This window comes from Melanerpes formicivorus, unplaced genomic scaffold, assembly GCF_026170545.1.
Source record: "Melanerpes formicivorus ecotype bairdi unplaced genomic scaffold, bMelFor1.0.p_v2 SCAF_3, whole genome shotgun sequence".
In the NCBI taxonomy this organism is placed as follows: domain Eukaryota; kingdom Metazoa; phylum Chordata; class Aves; order Piciformes; family Picidae; genus Melanerpes; species Melanerpes formicivorus.
This window is the reverse complement of record NW_027142355.1, coordinates 29,970,739-29,989,553: the sequence shown is the minus strand read 5'-3', so window position 1 is coordinate 29,989,553 and position 18,815 is coordinate 29,970,739. Positions and strand designations below refer to the sequence as shown.

Here is an 18,815-nt window from a genome sequence, read left to right as displayed (position 1 = left end):
AATATCGAAGGTCAAACTGCTCTGGTAACAGTGATGCAAACTTCAATTTGTTCTGTTATGATGTGTATGGTGTCTTAGTGTAAACTGTAATAATTCCAGAATCACTATTTACTACATGATGCTTATTCTAATTTCATACAATTCAACATCTTGGGAAGGATCTTGATTTACACAGGTGTGTGAGCAGCAGGGGATCCTTCTATGCAAACACTGCAGGTGCAAATTCTGTGCTATGTCATGATCCACGGTGTCCTGTTGACTGTGATGTAACTACGTCATGCATGGGATATCACAGTTAGTATTTCCAAAGTCAGCATCTGTGCCTGTCAAAGATGCCTGGCCCATATTCTGTTTCAGCCAAGCACCCAAAATCACAAGACACTTTCACAAATCTGTCTCTTTCCTGGCATAAAAAAAAACCAAAACCAACATTTGTTTTACAGAAACAAAAATGAGCTACAATTTTACTTCCTAATTATAGCTTTAAAGCTAAAATTATTTCAAAAATCATTGCAAGCCAGCCAAAGGGAGAGGTGAAAAGCAGTTTTATCAGAATTATACAATTGCAAAGTTTGATAATGAAGAAGTATTTTAGAATTTCCATTTGTCTTAGTGCCTTGTAGACTTCTCCACAGTTTTTTAATGCTGCAGTCAAAACTAAACAACTGTTTGAAATTAGCATACATCCAAACAAGAAAAGAAGACATGCATTTTTGACAGTGAGAAAAGTTAACTGCTGGAACAGACTTTCAAAAGTATCATAGTATCATAGTATCAGTCAGGGTCGGAAGGGACCACAAGGATCATCTAGTTCCAAAAGATACAATATATTCTCATTTGCAAACTTTAAATCAAGAGCAGGCCTGTTTTGACAGACACTAGGTCTTATCCTGGGATCATTATTTGAAGTTCTATGATCTGTGCTGTGCAGGATCATTTTTTTGTCACAGAAGTCAAAGAACATTTTGGCTTCTGGGACACTCACATACCACATCCCTGAGCTCCGGCCCCAGTCAGCTCCCATCAGCCTGCAATCTCTCTTTCCTGTAGATGAAACAGCCAGCAAGTTTTTAGAGTCTCTACTTGGTCTGCACCTCTCACATTGCCCTTATTATGTCTCTCCATCTGGCCTTGAAATCTCATTACTTGCTAGCATAAAAATAATATAGTAATTTCTCTTAAAATGTTTCACAAAATAAAAAAATTTATTCTGCATCTTTTATTAAGATTATATTATGAGCCCAACTAAGAGGTGTTTTAGCCCTCTTTCACTGATTTCACTATCCTAATGCCTTTAAAAATGCAGTTGTTTCTTCTTAGACTTAAATACAGATCAGATCCCACCTCAGTCTTCTCAAGGCTAAACAGCCCCAGGTCTCTCAGTCAGTCTTCACAGGGGAGATGCTCAGGTCCCTCATGGCTCTCCATTGGACTCTCCAGCAGAGCCCTGTCTGTCTTGAATTGGGGAGCCCAAAACTGGACACAGTATTCCAGGTGTTGTCTCACCAGGGCAGAGTAGAGGGGGAGAAGAACCTCCCTAGACCTGCTGGACACATTTTTCTTGATTCGCCCAGGATACCATTAGCTCTTTTGGCCACAAGGGCACATTGCTATCCACTAGGACTCCAGGGTCTTTCTCTATGGAGCTGCTTTTGAGCAGGGCAGCCCCTAATCTGTACTGGTGCCTATTGTTATTCCTCCCCAGACGCAGGACCCTGCACTTGTCCTTACTGAACTTCATGAGGGTTGCTTGCACCCAGCTCTTCAGTCTGTCCAGATCTCATTGGATGGCTGCACAGCCTGATGGGGTGTCAGCCACCCTCCCCACCCCCATTTTGTGTCATCAGAGAACTTGCTGAGGGTACACTCAATCCCATCATGCAGGTCACTGATAAAGATATTAATTGGCTTTCTCTTACTAATTCCTTCTATACACAAGGCAGGGAAATTATACAATCAGGGAATGCTTTGGGTTGGAAGAGACCTTTAAAGGTCATCAAGTCCAACCCCCTTGCAGTGAGCAGGGATATCTCTTCACAAGCAACCTGATCTACTTAAAGTCTTTTCTGAGTTTGTGCCCTTTCCCAGAGTGCAGAATGTCTCAGAGAACACTTGATCACAAGCTCAACCTGAACTTAGAAGAAGATAATTCTCCTATTTATGAAACTCTTGCTTACTATGGAACAATGTAGACACATGCTTGCTTGCTTGCTTGCTTGTATTTTTGTTGGTTTTTTTTTCCTCTCTCTTCTCTTCTTCCCTCTATTTTGTTCATTAATAATTCTGCCATAACTCTACAAAAATACTGTATAATATAAAAGGTTAGACACTAAAATTGCATCACAAAATTGTGTAAAAAGTTCTAGGTAGTATTTGGAAGGGTCTCTTCTTAGGCAAATGTTTTGCTATGGATAAATTGGTATTTTATCAAGCAGTATTTCTCTTATAAAAGCCTGACTTCTGTTTCTTATAACATGAAATTATGACGACTACAAGCCAAGTGGTCCTGTGACTACTGAGTCACTCTCTATGGGATTGCAGAATAGAATAGAATAGAATAGAATAGAATAGAATAGAATAGAATAGAATAGAATAGAATAGAATAGAATAGAATAGAATAGAATAGAATAGAATAGAATAGAATAGAATAGAATAGAATAGAATAATCCAGGTTGAAAGAGACCTTCAAGAGCATCGTGTCCAGACTATCATCCAACGCCACCTAATCAACTAAACCATGCAACCAAGCACCTATCAAGTCTCCTCCTGAACACCTCCAGTGATGGTGACTCCACCACCTCCTCAGGCAGCCCATTCCCATGGGCAATCACTCTCTCTGTGTAAAACTTCCTCCTAACCTCCAGCCTAAACCTCCCCTGGCGCAGCCTGAGACTGTGTCCTCTAGTGGCAATGGGTAGTCAAGGTGCTGTTCAGTGCATCTCACTACCCTAAGCTATTCAATAGCCTAGATCATTCAAGGAAGTAAGAAACCTACACAAGAGGCCTCCTACCTTTGTCATCTAATGGTAGTGGATTTTGGCTCATCCGTTACACAGAGGAACAGGCAAGCTTGTATGAAGAAATAAGGAGTTTCTGTAAAGCTTAATGAGGACTTTCCCCCAAACAGGTCACTCTTACTGTATCTAAAGAGTTCAGGCTCTTCCTAATTGTTGCTGTTTGCCCTGGGGGTAGAAAGTATTCCTCCCTAATAAGGGGGCTTTAATTAGTAAGCTGGTTCTTTCACTTTCTGTCCCTTGGCAGCTCTCACTCTCCTTTCGGAAACTCCAGGGAAGTATGGCAGCTGTCTTTTGTCTTCTCCTGATGAATGCAGTGCAAGGAGCATGATGAGCTGGCATTCTCAGCCCCAGCAACAAGGCCTGGTGGAGAGGAGAAGAAATTTCCACAAAAAAGTGAGCAATATAGTGACTCATATGAGTCTATATGTCCTATGATCTCCTTGCTGTCACATGCACACAAGGCATGCTCATGTGCTCATACCCTTGTGGTCACCAGGAATCTGAATGTCCTGCTGCAGACATGTATGCTAAAAAGAAATTAAAGAAGCTCCCAGGTGGCTCTGAACTATACTGGACAACACAGGAATTGAGGGAACTCAACTATTTACAGACAGGTTTATATTTCTACACCTACAACCACAGGCTGACGTGTACTCCTATTTTCTCTTGATGCTTCATGTAATTGGGGATTGACCTGCATAGATAACCACAAAGCAGGTTCATGAATCCAGCTGGAGGCTGTCCTTCCCTGGAGGACTATAGCATCTGGAGAGATTGTATTCCTGGTTGTCAGAGCTATGCTCTAATCTTTAATCACTGAATATTAAGGTCAAGGGCAAAATATTCCCCACTATAATTCCATTATGTGGTAATGGATATGTTACAAAAAGTTGTTAGCACATACTTTAATTTTTACTACTTTATATTCAGTATTCCTAAGGTTGGAAGAGACCTCAAAGATCATCGAGTCCAACCTGTCACCGCAGACCACATGGCTGAGCCACCCTGCTTCCTTATACTGTATTTGTGTTATTTGTCCAACCTACTCAGAACTTGTTAAAATTTCATGCCTCTAGATAAGGCAGTTCAGAAACTTTTCAATTAGCCATTCTGTTGGTTATTTCCTCTCCATCCATGAAATCTAGTTCTCACCTTTCCACCCATTTGTCCTAGTGCCACCCACACACATGTGCACACACATCTCATATCTACCACCAAGTCATACAGACTTTGCTCGCTAAATGACTCAGCTCACCTAGTTCATGACTGCTCAGAATGCAGAAATTACCAGTTCCTATCAACCTACCTAACTTGTTTCACAAATATTGTCCTCACTCACCCATATGCAGTTTTAGTCAGAAACATCTCCCGATACCCATAGACGACTAGAGCTCTGGATTAACACCTCAAGTCTGAATCCTCAGCAGCATCAGGATCTCCTAGAGCAGCAGAGCACCTTGAATTCTGTCATTTTCTCTGTACCTCTATGGTGTCTTTTACAGAGAGTGCTCTCAGAAGACCTTCAAGTCTTAGAAAGTTCAGCTGGCTTCGTGAAGTGGAACTGTGATGAGATTTAAGCACCTTTTTAGGTCTGAGAGAAATCCACAAATTCCACCTATCTTTAGGCACATGTATTTTACCAGTCCCGGTCTTTGGTCAAGTGTATGTAAATGAGCAGAGCAATCCTGACTTGAAGATATCATGAAAGTATCACAGGGAAGAAGGTATCATTTCCAATGGTTGAGCCCACAGTGCTTTTTGAAGAGCTTGATCTTGTAGCTGTGCCTCAAGGTCAGGCCTCTTCTGATCAAGCACAGTTACAAGATCAAGTTCTTTTAGACTCGAGGTGAGGAGGAAGTTCTTCACCGAGTGAGTCATTCGTCATTGGAACGGGTTGCCCAGGGAGGTGGTTGAGTCATCGTCTCTGGAGGCATTCAAGAGGGGATTGGGTGTGGCACTTGGTGCCATGGTCTAGTCATGGGGTCTGTGTTGATAGGTTGGACTCGATGATCCTCGAGGTCCTTTCCAACCTAAGTTATACTGTGATACTGTGAAAAAGCACCATGGTTTCAGCCATTGGAGATGTTACCTTCCTCCCTATGATACCTTCATGGCTAAAACTATTTTCCAGTCATGGTTTATAAGCCACTGCTGTAGGTCTGGAAAATTGACTTCATGAATTATGGAAGAAATTGACCTTCACTGAGGAGACATGATCGTCTTGGCATTCATTTTGTATTTTATCTAACTGTAATTTAATGTAAAATGCACATATTGTTCTTTGAACAAGGTTTATATCCAAATATCCTCTCCTAATTGAATGTCCCAATCTATCTTTTGAGGGGTTAAACTTTTCCTTTCTCCAGTCCCAAAACTCTAGGATTGTTTTTTGCAAATTGTTCTGTTTCTGAAAGCAGCAGGTTATGTACCTCAGTGCACAAGATGGCTGTAGGGTATGAAACCTGATCTGATAAAAATGCACCACTATGACCCAGCATTAAGTATCTAATCCCTCTGACAGGGCAAGGGTTTATACTCTGCCATCAGGGTTTCTAATTGATAACTTTGGCAGCTCCCTATTTGACACATTGTCTATTTTAGTTCTCATTCATATATTTAATGAGTAGACGTCTTAGATGTTTTGTTCAGGGATGTAGACACCATTAGGCTCCTAAATTTAGTAGAGCAACTCTGAAAATTACCATGTTACTTTTTCTTTAGGGATCTAGCTCATATTTTGTCCTCCTTATTTTTCATTTCTGATATTGAATAGGCCTTTAAGGGCTGTGGTGTGTTTCTGTATAGTTGAGCCAAAAGTCATTGATGGATAATAGACAGCAAGTAATTAGCAACAGAAAATATTTGGGGCATTAATAATGTAGCTTGTTCTCACATACTCCTAGCAAGGTATTTGGATACAGAACGTCTTCCTACTCCTCCTCCACTTAAGGAAAATTAATTTATTTGTTCCATCTACAGTTAGATAATAGCCATAGGACATACCTCCCATGGTATGGGGTATATATACCTTGTAGACCTGTAATAATGCAAGCAAGCCTTCTTCTATTATGCTGGTTTTAACCTCCATATTATAACAGAATTAAACCTTTCTTGACCACAGGCCTGCTACATAGGATCATACCTTCTTTCTCTTGTGTAGCCTGAAGGACTAGCTAGAAACTACTAGAAATGAAAGTATTAACTAGAAGTATGTTGCTTGATGCCTAGCAAGCAACTTGTAAACACAAATCACTGCAAAAATGCGACACAATTTATATCCTGAAATAAGTAAAAGCTAAATATTTTGCCAATCTCATGAGGTTATCACTTCTGTACTACAAACAAAAGTAAGAGTTTGTTGGATTTTTTCAATTATCAAATAATAAATAATATTTTTTTAAAAAATGATAAAATTACTTGCTTTGCTGTTTCAAGTACATAAGTACTTAAAAGTTCAGGCACCTGTGCTCACAGATCAGTCCAGAGTATTGTTTTGCAATCATATGGTACAATATGCTGACTAAATACCTTAAACATAGAATATAAAATCCCATTCCAAACCTGAGAAACGCTAACAGTATTGCACTTATATGTAGATGAAATATGCTTATTCTGACATTCAAATATTTACCCTAAATTCCAGCTCTGAATGACCATAAGTGTTAAAATGACAGACACAGATGTTTAACCTGTCAGACATAGGAATACAGATTTTTTTAAGATAGCTTGCTGCAGAGACTGAAGTAATTTAGTTAAATTTTAGCTGATATTTAAAAACTAGTTTAAATATTTTATAACACAGGCTAAATGCCCACTATTTTTTAAAGAATATCTGTATTAATAGAACCTCTCTAGTTATCTCCTGCATTATTTTTACAGGTCCTATTGACTCTCCTGGCCTCTCCTTAACATTTTTCTGCCATTCAGAGAATGATTGATTCCAAAGACATTCTTCCATCCATACTCCTTGCCTCAGCAGTTATCCCTGTCCCCTTTTCTTGCTGTCCAATCCAGTATTTGGGATTGAAATAAATGAGAAAAAAACACATTCAGTTTGCACCACCACACAAAAGTTCCAATTGTCATGGCTTCTGGATAAAAGAGTAAAATATTCCTTAAAGTGCATGCTTTTTGGAGGCACCAAGATTCAATAAAAAACACAAACAGACTTTCCCATTTACATGGTGGATGAACTGCTCATGTCTGCTTCTCATAAAGCCTGCGTCCAAGATATTTAAAGTTATCTAGCTATCTCAGAGGCTTAAGTATTTGGACTGTGTCTGATTTAGATTTCATTAAGGAATAGACATTACATATCTTTTAGAACCAAAGGCCCAGGAGAAGAAAGTTCTCCTGGGATGAGTTGTAAATGAGTCACTAGAGAATGCAGATGGAAAGCAAAGTAGCTGTTTTTTTGAGCAGAGAACCACTTTCAGCTTAACTCAGTTGACAAAGTAGGAACCCACCTATGCACAGAGGTAATTCCAAACCATTGAGATCAAAATCCTCCTGACAACAATAGCAGTACAGAATGTAAAGCACATTCTGCTGAATAGAAGGCCCAGGTTTGGTAAAGCTGAAGATACTCAAATGTGAGTTTGAATCCTGTGGTTTAGTGAATAACACATTGACATAACATAACTTGGGGTTTTAGTCATAGAATCATAGAATAGCTAGGAAAGACCTTAAGATCATTGAGTCCAACCATAACCTAACATCTCCCTGCACACAACTGTTAGACCATGTCCCTAAGCATGTCATCCTGACATCTGGATCCCCTCCAGGAATGTGACTCCACCACTTCCCTGGGCAGTCTGTTCTAGTGCTCAGTGACCCTTTTGGTGAAGAATTTTTTCCTAATATCTAATTTAAACCTCACTTGGTGCAACTTAAGACCATTTCCTCTCACCCTATCTCTTGTTACCTGAGAGAAGAGGCTAGCCCTCTCCTCACCACAACCTCCTTTCAGCTAACTGTAGAGAGAAATGAGGTATACACTCAGCCTTCTCTTCTCCAGGCTGAACAACCCAAGCTCCCTCAGTCACTTGTCATAGAACTTGTTTTGAAGACCCTTCACCAGCCTTGCCCTTTTCTGGACACACTCCAGCACTCAATGTCCTTCATGTAGTGAGGGGCCCAAAACTGAACACAGTACTCAAGGTGCAGCTCTTGCTCTGAATTTTATGAATTTTGCACTAAGTACTCATAAGGTCAATTAGATTGAAGATGACTTTGAGATGGGAATTGAATCTAGAGATTCTTCTTTCTGGCATGGTGGATTTAACATATTAGACAAAACTGTGTCTTATGTGCTTGCTCTCTCCCACGCAGGAGTATGTTACTTGACTGCATGATAAGAGTTTTAGAAGGACAGATACAGGGTGCTTTCTTCACCTTTTTAGCCCTCTAACTGAGGACCTTGATCTTGCCAGAATATATTAGACACTACCTGAGAGCTCCCAGCATAGTGGGAAACAAAGCAATACCTGACCTTTTTATCCCTGCGATGCTGAAATTCCAAACTACCTAGACCAGGGACTTGTCAAGCTGCAAAGCACAAACCACCAAACAGAAAGGAATGTCATGTTTTTTTAAAAGGTGCCTATAAGCATCATGAAACATCTAGCTACCTTCACCATTTGTGGTCTCAAGGTAAAGAAGGGTTTGTGATCATTATTTTGGACTCACACAGGTTCAATTCTGCTTTAATTCTAAGCTTAAGCTTTTCTATTGGACCTAGCTCCTAATGCCTATTGAATTAATTTCTTTATCTCAATGAACATTTTGCTCCTGTATACCTTTGAACATGTGGGCACAGCCTTCCGTGTCACTCCTTAATGTCTCTATCCTATCACTATGATTTGTTCATGGGCTGATATCAAAATTTGTCAAGATATCCAGCCATCAGCACTCTCAACAGCAATAGGTCACCCACACACTTGCTCACTCCACTGATTCTCCGCTCTCACAGCGCTCCAAATTTTTGTCCCCAGGAATGCCAAGGCACTTCCTGTAGAAAAGTCTGCTAATATCCAGAAATGTGAATAAATTTTAAAGAGACATTAAAATAATTATTTCAGGGCTAAACTAACAATGAAATAACTTCACAATTACGTAGCTTCAGCTATATATGGCAACCAAGCCTTTAAGTTAATGTGGCATTTCACAGTAGCAGTGTGGGGAAAATAAAAAACAAATACAGAGTAAAACCAGCTATTTTTTTCCATCTTAAATTCTAGGGCTTCGGCAGCATTATGCAGCCCTGGTGCATCTTTTAATGTACTACCTGTGATGGCATTTGTGATCACCATCCAAAAAATGGCTGAAATGCATCACAATTTATCCATTCTTTAATTTTTGGACAAAACACAAGTGTGACCCTACATGGGAAACCCATGGTGTTGGAGCGGTGTTGGAGTCACCAGCGTGCCTTCCCTGTGGGACTCCTGCTGCACAGGATCAATCTGGGCTCTTTTTAGACAGTAGGCTTTTCTGCCTCACTCAGATCACATAAGGCAGCCTCACTGAACACCAGGGCTATGTTTGATTAGGTCTAGGTAGCAAGGCATAGAAAAAATGTAGTAAACATAATTCATACATGCTTAACACAATCATAGCACGCCTTTGTAAGATTTATTTAACGCTTTGTAGATATGCTTACCAACAGTGAGGGAAAAAATGTCATTCAGTGCTTTGTCTGGAAGAACATTTCATTCAGTGAAATTCTGTCATGTTACACAGTTCTCATTTACAAAACTCAAAAGCATTTGTGCATGTGAGTGAATAGTAAGAGGCCTGTGGCTGTGGCCTTCAACCTCTTCAGGGTGGAAACAGCACACCTTTTCTGCTGTGAAGTTACGTCCTGAAAGCTGTATGATGTTATTGAAGGCAAAGCCTTACATACTTAAAACAAGGGTACCACTGGAGCTGTAAGTAAAAACAATCAAATGAAAATTTGGCAAAAATATTAGTGAATGTTGTATTTCTTAGAGCACTGGCTAATTACACCAGATTATCAGCTCCAATGTCTGAACAAAAATACTGAGTTAGTTATTGTACATCGTTCCTTGTGTTGTTATGTACTACACAAAATCTTGGGGGGGGGGGGGGGGGGGTGTCAGAGAAAAAATACAAAGCTTTACTGCAGAAGAAATTAATGCAAGAAAATGGTGGGTTTAGGTACCTAAGAGATATGAAGTATCCCTCCTCCACAATCTGCTAAGGAGAAACAGCTGTACTTCATTATGACTGGACGTGCTTGAGAACTCATATTCATATAGGTATTTAATGATCCAAATATAATGGTCCTATATAGTATAATTACTTATATGAAGGTTCAACTTCATATGTAATCTTAAAAAAAAATTAAAAGATGCTTCAGTGGAAGATTTGCTTTGGTTCTAACAGTGAAAATGCTTGGAGACTATTGACCGTTGATCTTGAGCACAGCTGACAAATGTTATTCCTTCTTGACAGACTCATTGTTTCTTCCTCCTTTGCAGTACAGCCAATACAAGGAGAACAGGTAGAGTGCAAGACAAATCATGAAATCATAGTGGTAGAGTGTTGCAGCAAATAAAAGAAAGAGCAAGAAATAAACTATTTTGCAAGCAATATGTTTCAAGCTTGAAGACTCGCTTGGTAACTTCATTGCTTCACTCTTCATGTTAGAAATATCTGCAGAGTCGGAAATGTGCTGGCTTTCCTTCTGTGAGTCATCAAGCCAGTTTAATGTTTTCCCCTCAGCTATTAAACAGTGAGATTGAGAGTCTGTCCCTCCAACTTCTTCAGTAGGCTTACTAATTAATACCTCTGGCCTCAATGGTTTCTCTTGTTTGAACTCTGTTTGATGGAAACATTGACCTGTATTCCTTCCTCTTCCTTCTCCAGAAATTGCTATGTCTGAAGTGGAAGGTACTTCATTTTTATCAGGAGAGAGGTTTTTATTAGTACGTGTGATTTCATTTGTTAGACTTAAATTGTACCCTGAGTCAGCAGCAACCTTGTCAATGACTTTGAATTCATAGTGTCTATACAGATGATCCGTATTTCCCACCACAGTGGACCCTTCAGACGATACCACCAAAGAGCTTTTGTAATGGTAACTGGGCACTGCATTTGTACCAGAAGGTGGTATTTTTGTTTCAGCTTCAGTATGAGAATAGGAAAGTGTGCCAGCATGACTTTTTTCCCTACAGAGCTCTTCTCCTGCCTCACTGTAGAGATCTTTCTGGGTACTCAGGGAAGATTTAGATACTTCTGAATATAAACTCTGTTCCGAACCTTCTTTCTTTCCTGTGGCAAAAGCCCTTACTTCTCCTGCAGAAGTATTGCCAATGTCTGGTTGTGCTTTGGCACGTTTTTCCCTGCTATTGCATATAGACATTGTTTCTCCTTGCAGTGTTTCAGGTATACGTGCATTATAAATATCTAAAACTGATTCCTTTTCAAATTCCGTGTCGTGTAATACACCCACTGTGTTGAGTTGACAAAGAGCATAATGTGAACCATCATTTCTCCCTTCATGTGTATCAAACGCTGTTTCCTTTTCCTCTGTGGACCTGTCACTTAGCACAGTCTCTTGAGGTAGCTTAACAATTACTGTTTTTTCACTGGCAGACATTTTTTCTGGAGCACTTTCTGATGTTGTTTTAATTATATAAGCTGTACCTGCCTCTGCTTCATCTGTAATACTGTGCTTGGAGACAGAAGACTTTTTACAACTCTCTGCCTCCTGGCAGACAAACAGCTCCTTTGTGGAAGCTGTGCTCTGAGGCCCTGTGTTCCCTCTTGCTCCCCACTGAACCTCTCTACCTGTTTCTTGCCACCTCTGCTCCGTGGGGTTTGCTTCTCTTTCCTTTCCTATCAATCTTACTTTACTTGTGTTGCCTGAGTTCCCTATGTCTCTTAACTTCGTGAATTCTCCGTGTTCTCCAGTGTCTCTAGATCTCCATTCATCTCCTGGAGAGGATGCCCATACAAGTTTGGGCGTCTGCTTGTTGTCTTCAGCTGACAGAGGCATTGTGTTCAGTGCTTTGGCTGAGTGTTTTCTATGTGACTTGAAAGGCCTGGGTGCTTCCTCCTCTCCAATTAGTGCTAAGTCTGCTATTTCAATTACTTTCTTTTCCTTTCCTGCATCAGTGCTAGAGTTCTTTCCTGACATTTCACCAACTTGGGTCGTTTTAGTATATTGGCTTTTTGTGGAATCTGTTGAGATATCAGCATGTGCAAAAGTGTCGGCATATAAATCTCCCTTCGAATGTACCTGAACTTTGCTTTCAATCATCTTGATTTTTCCTTCACTTTTGTCAGCATCTGATAACAATGAATCCAGTGTTTGGTGAGACATTTGCAGTGCCTGGCGCTCTGGAGCTGGATTAGCATTGCCATCCAGCGTCCCTGCTATGCCTGCATTTAGTTGCATGGATTCATCGTGTGCTGGAGACATGGTTTCCGGTCTGATTCCACAGGCCCCATCCAAGGTATCCTCACTGATGAATAGCCTCTCCATCCTCTTGCTTCCTGAGGCACTGTCTGTTTCACCTTTTGAAATATCTGAGTGGCTCTCTCCTTGTCGGCTTGAGACAGTAGCCATAATATCGATCGCCTCACTCTGCTTTTTCCCAGGAACATACTTTGCCGGAAAAGGGCTTGCACTGGTACCAGTACGTTCCAAAGACCACTCCTTGCTGTTTATTGAGGCAGTATTGACTTCCTTCCCCAATGGCTGACTATTGTAATCACTTGGGGAATACTTAACTTTATCTTTTAATTCTCCTCCTATCTCTTGTGAAGTGTTTTCAGATGAGGAACTGACATGCACAGGATGGAAGTGACTGCTGCTTCTTTCTATACAGGTTAGCTTTTTCTCCAATCCTTCATTTTCACTTGGAAAATTAACTGGTTCTGCTGTGTATAAATTCCTTTCATCTCTGGAAGAGGTACCTCTAGCTCCTGTGAAGTGCTGATTTAGCTGAAACAATAGAATAGAAAAGAATGATCAAAAAGCACTTTGCAAAAATATGCCAAATGAAGGAGGCAGGATTTCATTGTGGAAAGTTTTGTTTCAGTAACAAAGCTTTTATGAAAACATGTTCCAAACCATTTGCAAAATTTGCATTGTATGTATTTTTTAACATAGGTAATGAGCTTTATGGTGGTGCTGAAAGGAGCAGGAAATAAAATAGCATTCAGAAGCCTCCCTCTTTATTCATGAATTCAGTAAGCTGCTAGTGCATTTTATACAAATTAAATCTGAAGAGAATATTCCCTTAAAGGGAGGCTAATTCATTCTCTATACATTAGATTCTAGGTTTGGAGAGAGCGAGGCATGGGGTGAGGGGAGAGTATTGGTGCTTAAATGAGGGCATTGATACAGTACATCAAAGCCTGGTAATGTACAGTATTGCCCAGTAAAACAAAGACACTTTTCACACTGACAAATACTGTAAGGATTATCTGTGCTTCATTTCTCTCAGGGACCATTTTACAGGCTTCAAACCAGACTGTTTTTAGACAATCTGGTAAGACATGAGTTGGAAATGAGATTAGTGAAGTAAAAGGCCAGAAACTAATCACTCTCCCTCCTACCTCCCAAATATCATATTGTATTATTCAGCTGTGCCTACTTGTCATTGCACTCTCTTCTCACTTTAGCATAGTCACACCGGTAGCACTAGCTGATCAATTAGAGGCTAGCTTCTTGGGCACCCCTTTATGCATTTGCACTTGCTGTAGATACCCCCATTACAGTTTCTCTTATTAATATGTTTTCTGCAAAGCCTCTGCAAACTATTAATAGTAAAACGTCACTCAAAGAAAAGTGAGGGAGCTAATGTCTCTGCAAATTCGGTTTTAATGACCCTCTGCCAACCAGTGCTCAAGTGTATTTGAGTTCTTCGGTGATGCCAACTGTCAGGATTTAACAGTGAGATGCCTGTGTTTTTTTCCCCTCCTCATAACTGACATTTGCATGATCTCAATAATTATATGCAAATCTTACGATTTTCCCTTCTTCTCACATAAGGCTCATGTTACTTGTCAACTGCACAGCTGTCTTGTGAGCCAATGCCTATGCGTTGCAAAGATTTGGTTGTATTTCCATCTATTATATGCCTTCATTGTTTAATTCATTAAAGAGCGCAGGGTGCAAATTAACATCTAAATTATAGCTCCCCCTTCATTTATTGTATGGACAATCCTGGCAATTGGTAAACAAACGGTTATGTTTGATCCTGCTTTTTATAACAGGGTGGGCTGAAAACAACAAGGGATTTTAAAGGTCTTCCTTTTAATGTTTCACCATACAGAGGCAAAAAATAAAAAAGAAAGAAAGAAAAAAGACAGAGAAGGCAACTCCCAGGTAGTGAAAGGTCCCAAAATAGGCAACAATTTTAAACTTTAAGTAAAAGGTAAGAAAAAAAAAATATATTCAAATAAGAGGAATTTATTCTCCCTCTGCCAATAAAGAAAAAAAAAAAGAATGATTCTCATCTTGCTCTCCTGTCTGATTCAGCATTCACATTTTCACAGGTGATAGCTATTATAATCTATGATTATGAATCTATGCACCCAAATGATATGAGCTGAGAACAGACACTGAGAATAATAGATTGCTGTGCGTGTCTCATTTATTGCCATTTTTTCTTTCATACTGAAAAATGCAAGCCAAACCACACACACGTGCACACACACACAAATCCAAATAGATTGAATGCTCACCAAGTGTGAAATTTATTATAGAAAATTTAATGTCAAATACTGATATAGAAAAAAAAAAACCTGCTAATATAAATATATGTATTTATTTTGCTCATATAGCATTTCACACAGTTATCCTTCGAAAACCCCCAAAAGCAAACAGTATCACAAATGTAAGAATTTTACCAAATATAAAGCAGTTATTTAAGAACATTCCCATCCTAGAGACTAGGAGGGGAGATTTTTTAAATGCCACTCTTCTAATTCCTTCAAACTGTCATTTAAAGCCTCTGGTAAAGAAGCAAATGGGAGAAGTCATTAATTTAAGATCAGAAAAAGTTGATGCACTGTGCTGAAATCAAAGCACCTTCTATTGTTGAATCAGTTAGAGATTCAATGAAAGTACAGACCAAGGCTTTACATTTGTAAATTAGTACATCAGTCAGCTCTGTTAAAAGGGGGCATTTCAACAGCTTTGAAGCGTAAATGGATTCAAATCATTTAATACTGTAGATATAATTGTATAACACTTACCAGCAACTCTAATTCTTTTTCATCATCTTCCTGATCACCCTGGTTGTATTCTACATTTTTATCTTTTATGTTTTCATTAGCTGGTTTGGTGTCTTTGTCTTCTGCTTCTGAATAAACAATCTTTGGGATATTTGTGCCTGAAGAGTTAACAAAAAAAAAAAAAAAATCAGAAAATTTTCCATGAGGTTGTTTATTGTGCTGGTTTTTATTTAATATGTGCAGGGAGAAAGAACTAATTAAACCAAAGGTTGTACCTGAAGTCCTTGAATTATTCCACATGTCTTCAACAGATGTTGCCAACGTTTCTTCTTTGCTGTTAAACAAAAATAAACTTTCTGTGTTAGTCTGAAAAAATAATTACAGCTCCAATTCCTTTCAGACTCAGCTATGAAGACTGTCAGCTAATTACACAGAATTTCAAATGCTGCATGAAATTCTGAAAAAAACTACAGCTTTATAAACTGTAGGTTTTTCGAGTGACCTAATGTTAAGTCTTGGTCAAAGAAAGAATCGGCTAAGCAAATTAAAATGTCTTGACCTACGTGTTACATTGCAAATCCGATGGGTTTTCCCAAGCCTTTTCTGAGAAAGCAGTGCAAAGATGATTAGATGGGTCAGTGATAGGAGAGTGTAACTTCAGGGTCAGACAAGGGTCTAGAAGGACATGTGTCTTCAGGAGACCAGCTTCCCTCTTGTTTATATTTCCCAAATATGTATGTATACAAAGATTGCTGGAAAAAAGACATCTTTGCTACCTAAAATAAATCAAAATATTCTCCCTGTATGTATACAGTATAAATCCTGTGGCTGAGCTATGCCTGGCCAGCAGAACCGAATTCTGCTTCACTTCAGCCAGTGCAGCTTTTGCTGTTGCTTTGCTGGCTGTGAAAACAAAGGTCAGGTACAACATGACAAACACCTACAAAGAGATGTACAGTACCTGCAGTCCTCATCAATATCAATGCACAGTGATAGCAGTTCGAATTACATGCTTATAAGGATGCAACCTTTAGTGGAAGAGTAGCAGGGGGGGACAGGCAAAAAGAATGTCACATGTAAAATGTAAGTTATTATATCACTCCTAATGAATTCTCTATGAGAAGCAAGGTTTTTTTGCAGCATGTTTAAATTTATGTATTTTTCAACCAGTCATCCACCTCTGTTACAGAAAATTACCTTCTAATTTTCAAATCTTAATCTTTTCCTCTTCTATTTTCTCCTAGTGTCTTTCATCAGAATTGATATAACATTAATTCTGCCACCTAAATTCTTAATTCAGAAGGAGGATGCTAAATTTATACTCTGTTAAAAGAATTTAGATATCGACTGTCACTAATATTTTTTTAAGCCAGCCTTTACAAGGCTTGTCAGGCTAAAGTAGAAGACCTTGCCAGTCTTGCATTTGATCTCTAGCACTGGCCACCATTAGATACTTCAGGGCAAAATGTGAACTTCTTGTAGGAAAATACTTGGAGAAATTTACACTGCCCTATTAGATTTCCTCTTGGCCTTTTGCAGTTAGGAGCTCTCCTTGAAGCACAAAATTTAACACTCTCAGCAGTTCCTTTTCACCATTAATTGCAATAATGCTGAATATTCTTACTACCCATTTGAATGTCATGTCATTCTTGAATTCTGGTACATGCATAGCCTCCACACATTTCTTGTTCTCCTACTCACACCAGCTCATGCTTTCCTCTGCTAGTAGTTAATATAATCTGCATTTCATCCTGAAAAGGCTGGCAGAGGCAGGCCCTTAATTTCAGTAGACGTGGGGTTTTTTTAAGGTAAATCATTACTGCTTATTATTTATACATCATTATTCTCCTATTTTTTTTTATAGTCTGTTCAACTGCTTGTCTTAGTGTTACCTCTTGTATCCAATGTTATTTTACCCTTTTGCATCTTTCTCTCCTGCCTGCTTCCATAAGCCTAGATGCTGTGTATGTTGGGGCTTAACCATGACACAAATGCATTAAATCATTTAGATGGTAGGGTATCTGCAAAAGCCACAAATAAAGAGCCAAGACACGTATAACACATGAGCTGAGCCAGTCACCATAAAATAATGATCCCCAAACCACACAGACACATCAGGGAACCTTCAGCCAGTGGGGAAAAAAAAGGATTTTTAAAAAAACAACAAAAATAGTCTCAAAGCTTTTCTTTGAATGCAGTTGGCTACCTGCAGCATTCAGTCATGTGGATGCAACTCTCAAGGAATAACGACTTTGCTGCTAGAAGAAACCCTCATCTAACTCTTAAAAGAAAGGAGTTCATGGAGCTACAAGCTCATATCTAATGTAACAGGCAGCTAGAGCTCACATCCAAAATGCAGTGCCATTTTCAGCTTCTATTACAGCCTAGACAAGATCAGAAACCACACTGCACACACATCCAAAAAGTATTCAACATGCCAGGGCTTAGACATTTTTAAGAGAAACTGGAGGACAAATCTGCCTGCTGCTCTTGAAGGTGGATGTACAAAGAGACCTATACTCTTTAGCTTACTCTTCAATATTTGGAGACAACGGAAACTGGAGTCTCTACAAGAGTAGTGCCTAATTTATGAACCTTTAAATCATGAATGAATCAAGCTGTATGCTTGTGGGCACATGCCAGTATAGGGCTTACCTTATCTAACCTTAGTTTTCTAAGCACCTGTGCTCAGGAACTCACGTTCATCACCCTTATGGTCAGCAGTGAGAGATTAACACTTTGGAAGGGAGATTTGTTCCTTCTGCCATGGGCATCATGGGTGACGCAGAGCAACATATCCTTCAGAGGAGTTTGCCTCTGGAATAGACTGACCTTACAGTAACTGCCTTAGGCTGGAGCCAAGTTTTAGATAACTGAAATTATATAAGTGAATCTCACCTTGTAACTCTAAAATCAAACTGAAATGTAGCTGTTGAATTTTAGTGACTGGGGCTGAAACAAGAATTGTGTGATCTGAGGCCCTCAGTTTTGCTTTTGTGATTGAGTTGAACAGGTCCTTAGCTCTTGTTCTAGTAGCATCTGGAGCCCTGGTCCACAAATTTCTTTTCAACTGCAACATAGGTGATAAATAGCAACCCCACAACCTGAATCCACACTGTAAGGCTTGCAATGTAACTTCTTGCGTGTTGCATTGAATGTCATAGAGATTGATGACTTATTACACTATTATTCTTACACGCTTGTTCTGCAGACACCGAAGTACAGGGAAAGTCAGTGCAACAGCTATTTTATTGATATTAGAATAGAATAAACCAGGTTGGAAGAGACCTTCAAGATCATCGCATTCAACCTATTATCCAACACCACCTAATCAACTAACCCATGCAACCAAGCACCCTGTCAAGTCTCCTCCTGAACACCTCCAGTGATGGTGATTCCACCACCTCCCCAGGCAGCCCATTCCAATGGGCAATCACTCTCTCTGTGTAAAACTTCCTCCTGACCTCCAGCCTTACTTCTAGATCAGAAATATCTGTCCTTATATAAGTATTTAGTGGGAAATCTATAATCATCCTAAAATGAAGATAAAGATCTTGCCATCTTTGAGAATCACAAGGAGCATAA

The 18,815-nt window shown here is 39.4% G+C and overlaps 1 protein-coding gene across 1 annotated transcript in view; it reads right to left on the bottom strand.

Annotated features, from left to right (window-relative positions):
- Positions 1-9,635: 9,635 nt before the first annotated feature.
- PPP1R3A (protein phosphatase 1 regulatory subunit 3A) overlaps positions 9,636-18,815 on the bottom strand; it is a 30,326-nt gene continuing 21,146 nt past the window's right edge. Inside the window, exons 2-4 of the mRNA XM_068169903.1 lie at positions 15,506-15,564; positions 15,252-15,388; positions 9,636-12,990 (exon numbers count right to left, since the gene is read on the bottom strand). Coding sequence (XP_068026004.1) covers positions 10,477-12,990; positions 15,252-15,388; positions 15,506-15,564 — 2,710 coding nt within the window. The 3' untranslated portion in view covers positions 9,636-10,476. The remainder of the gene's footprint in view (positions 12,991-15,251; positions 15,389-15,505; positions 15,565-18,815) is intronic.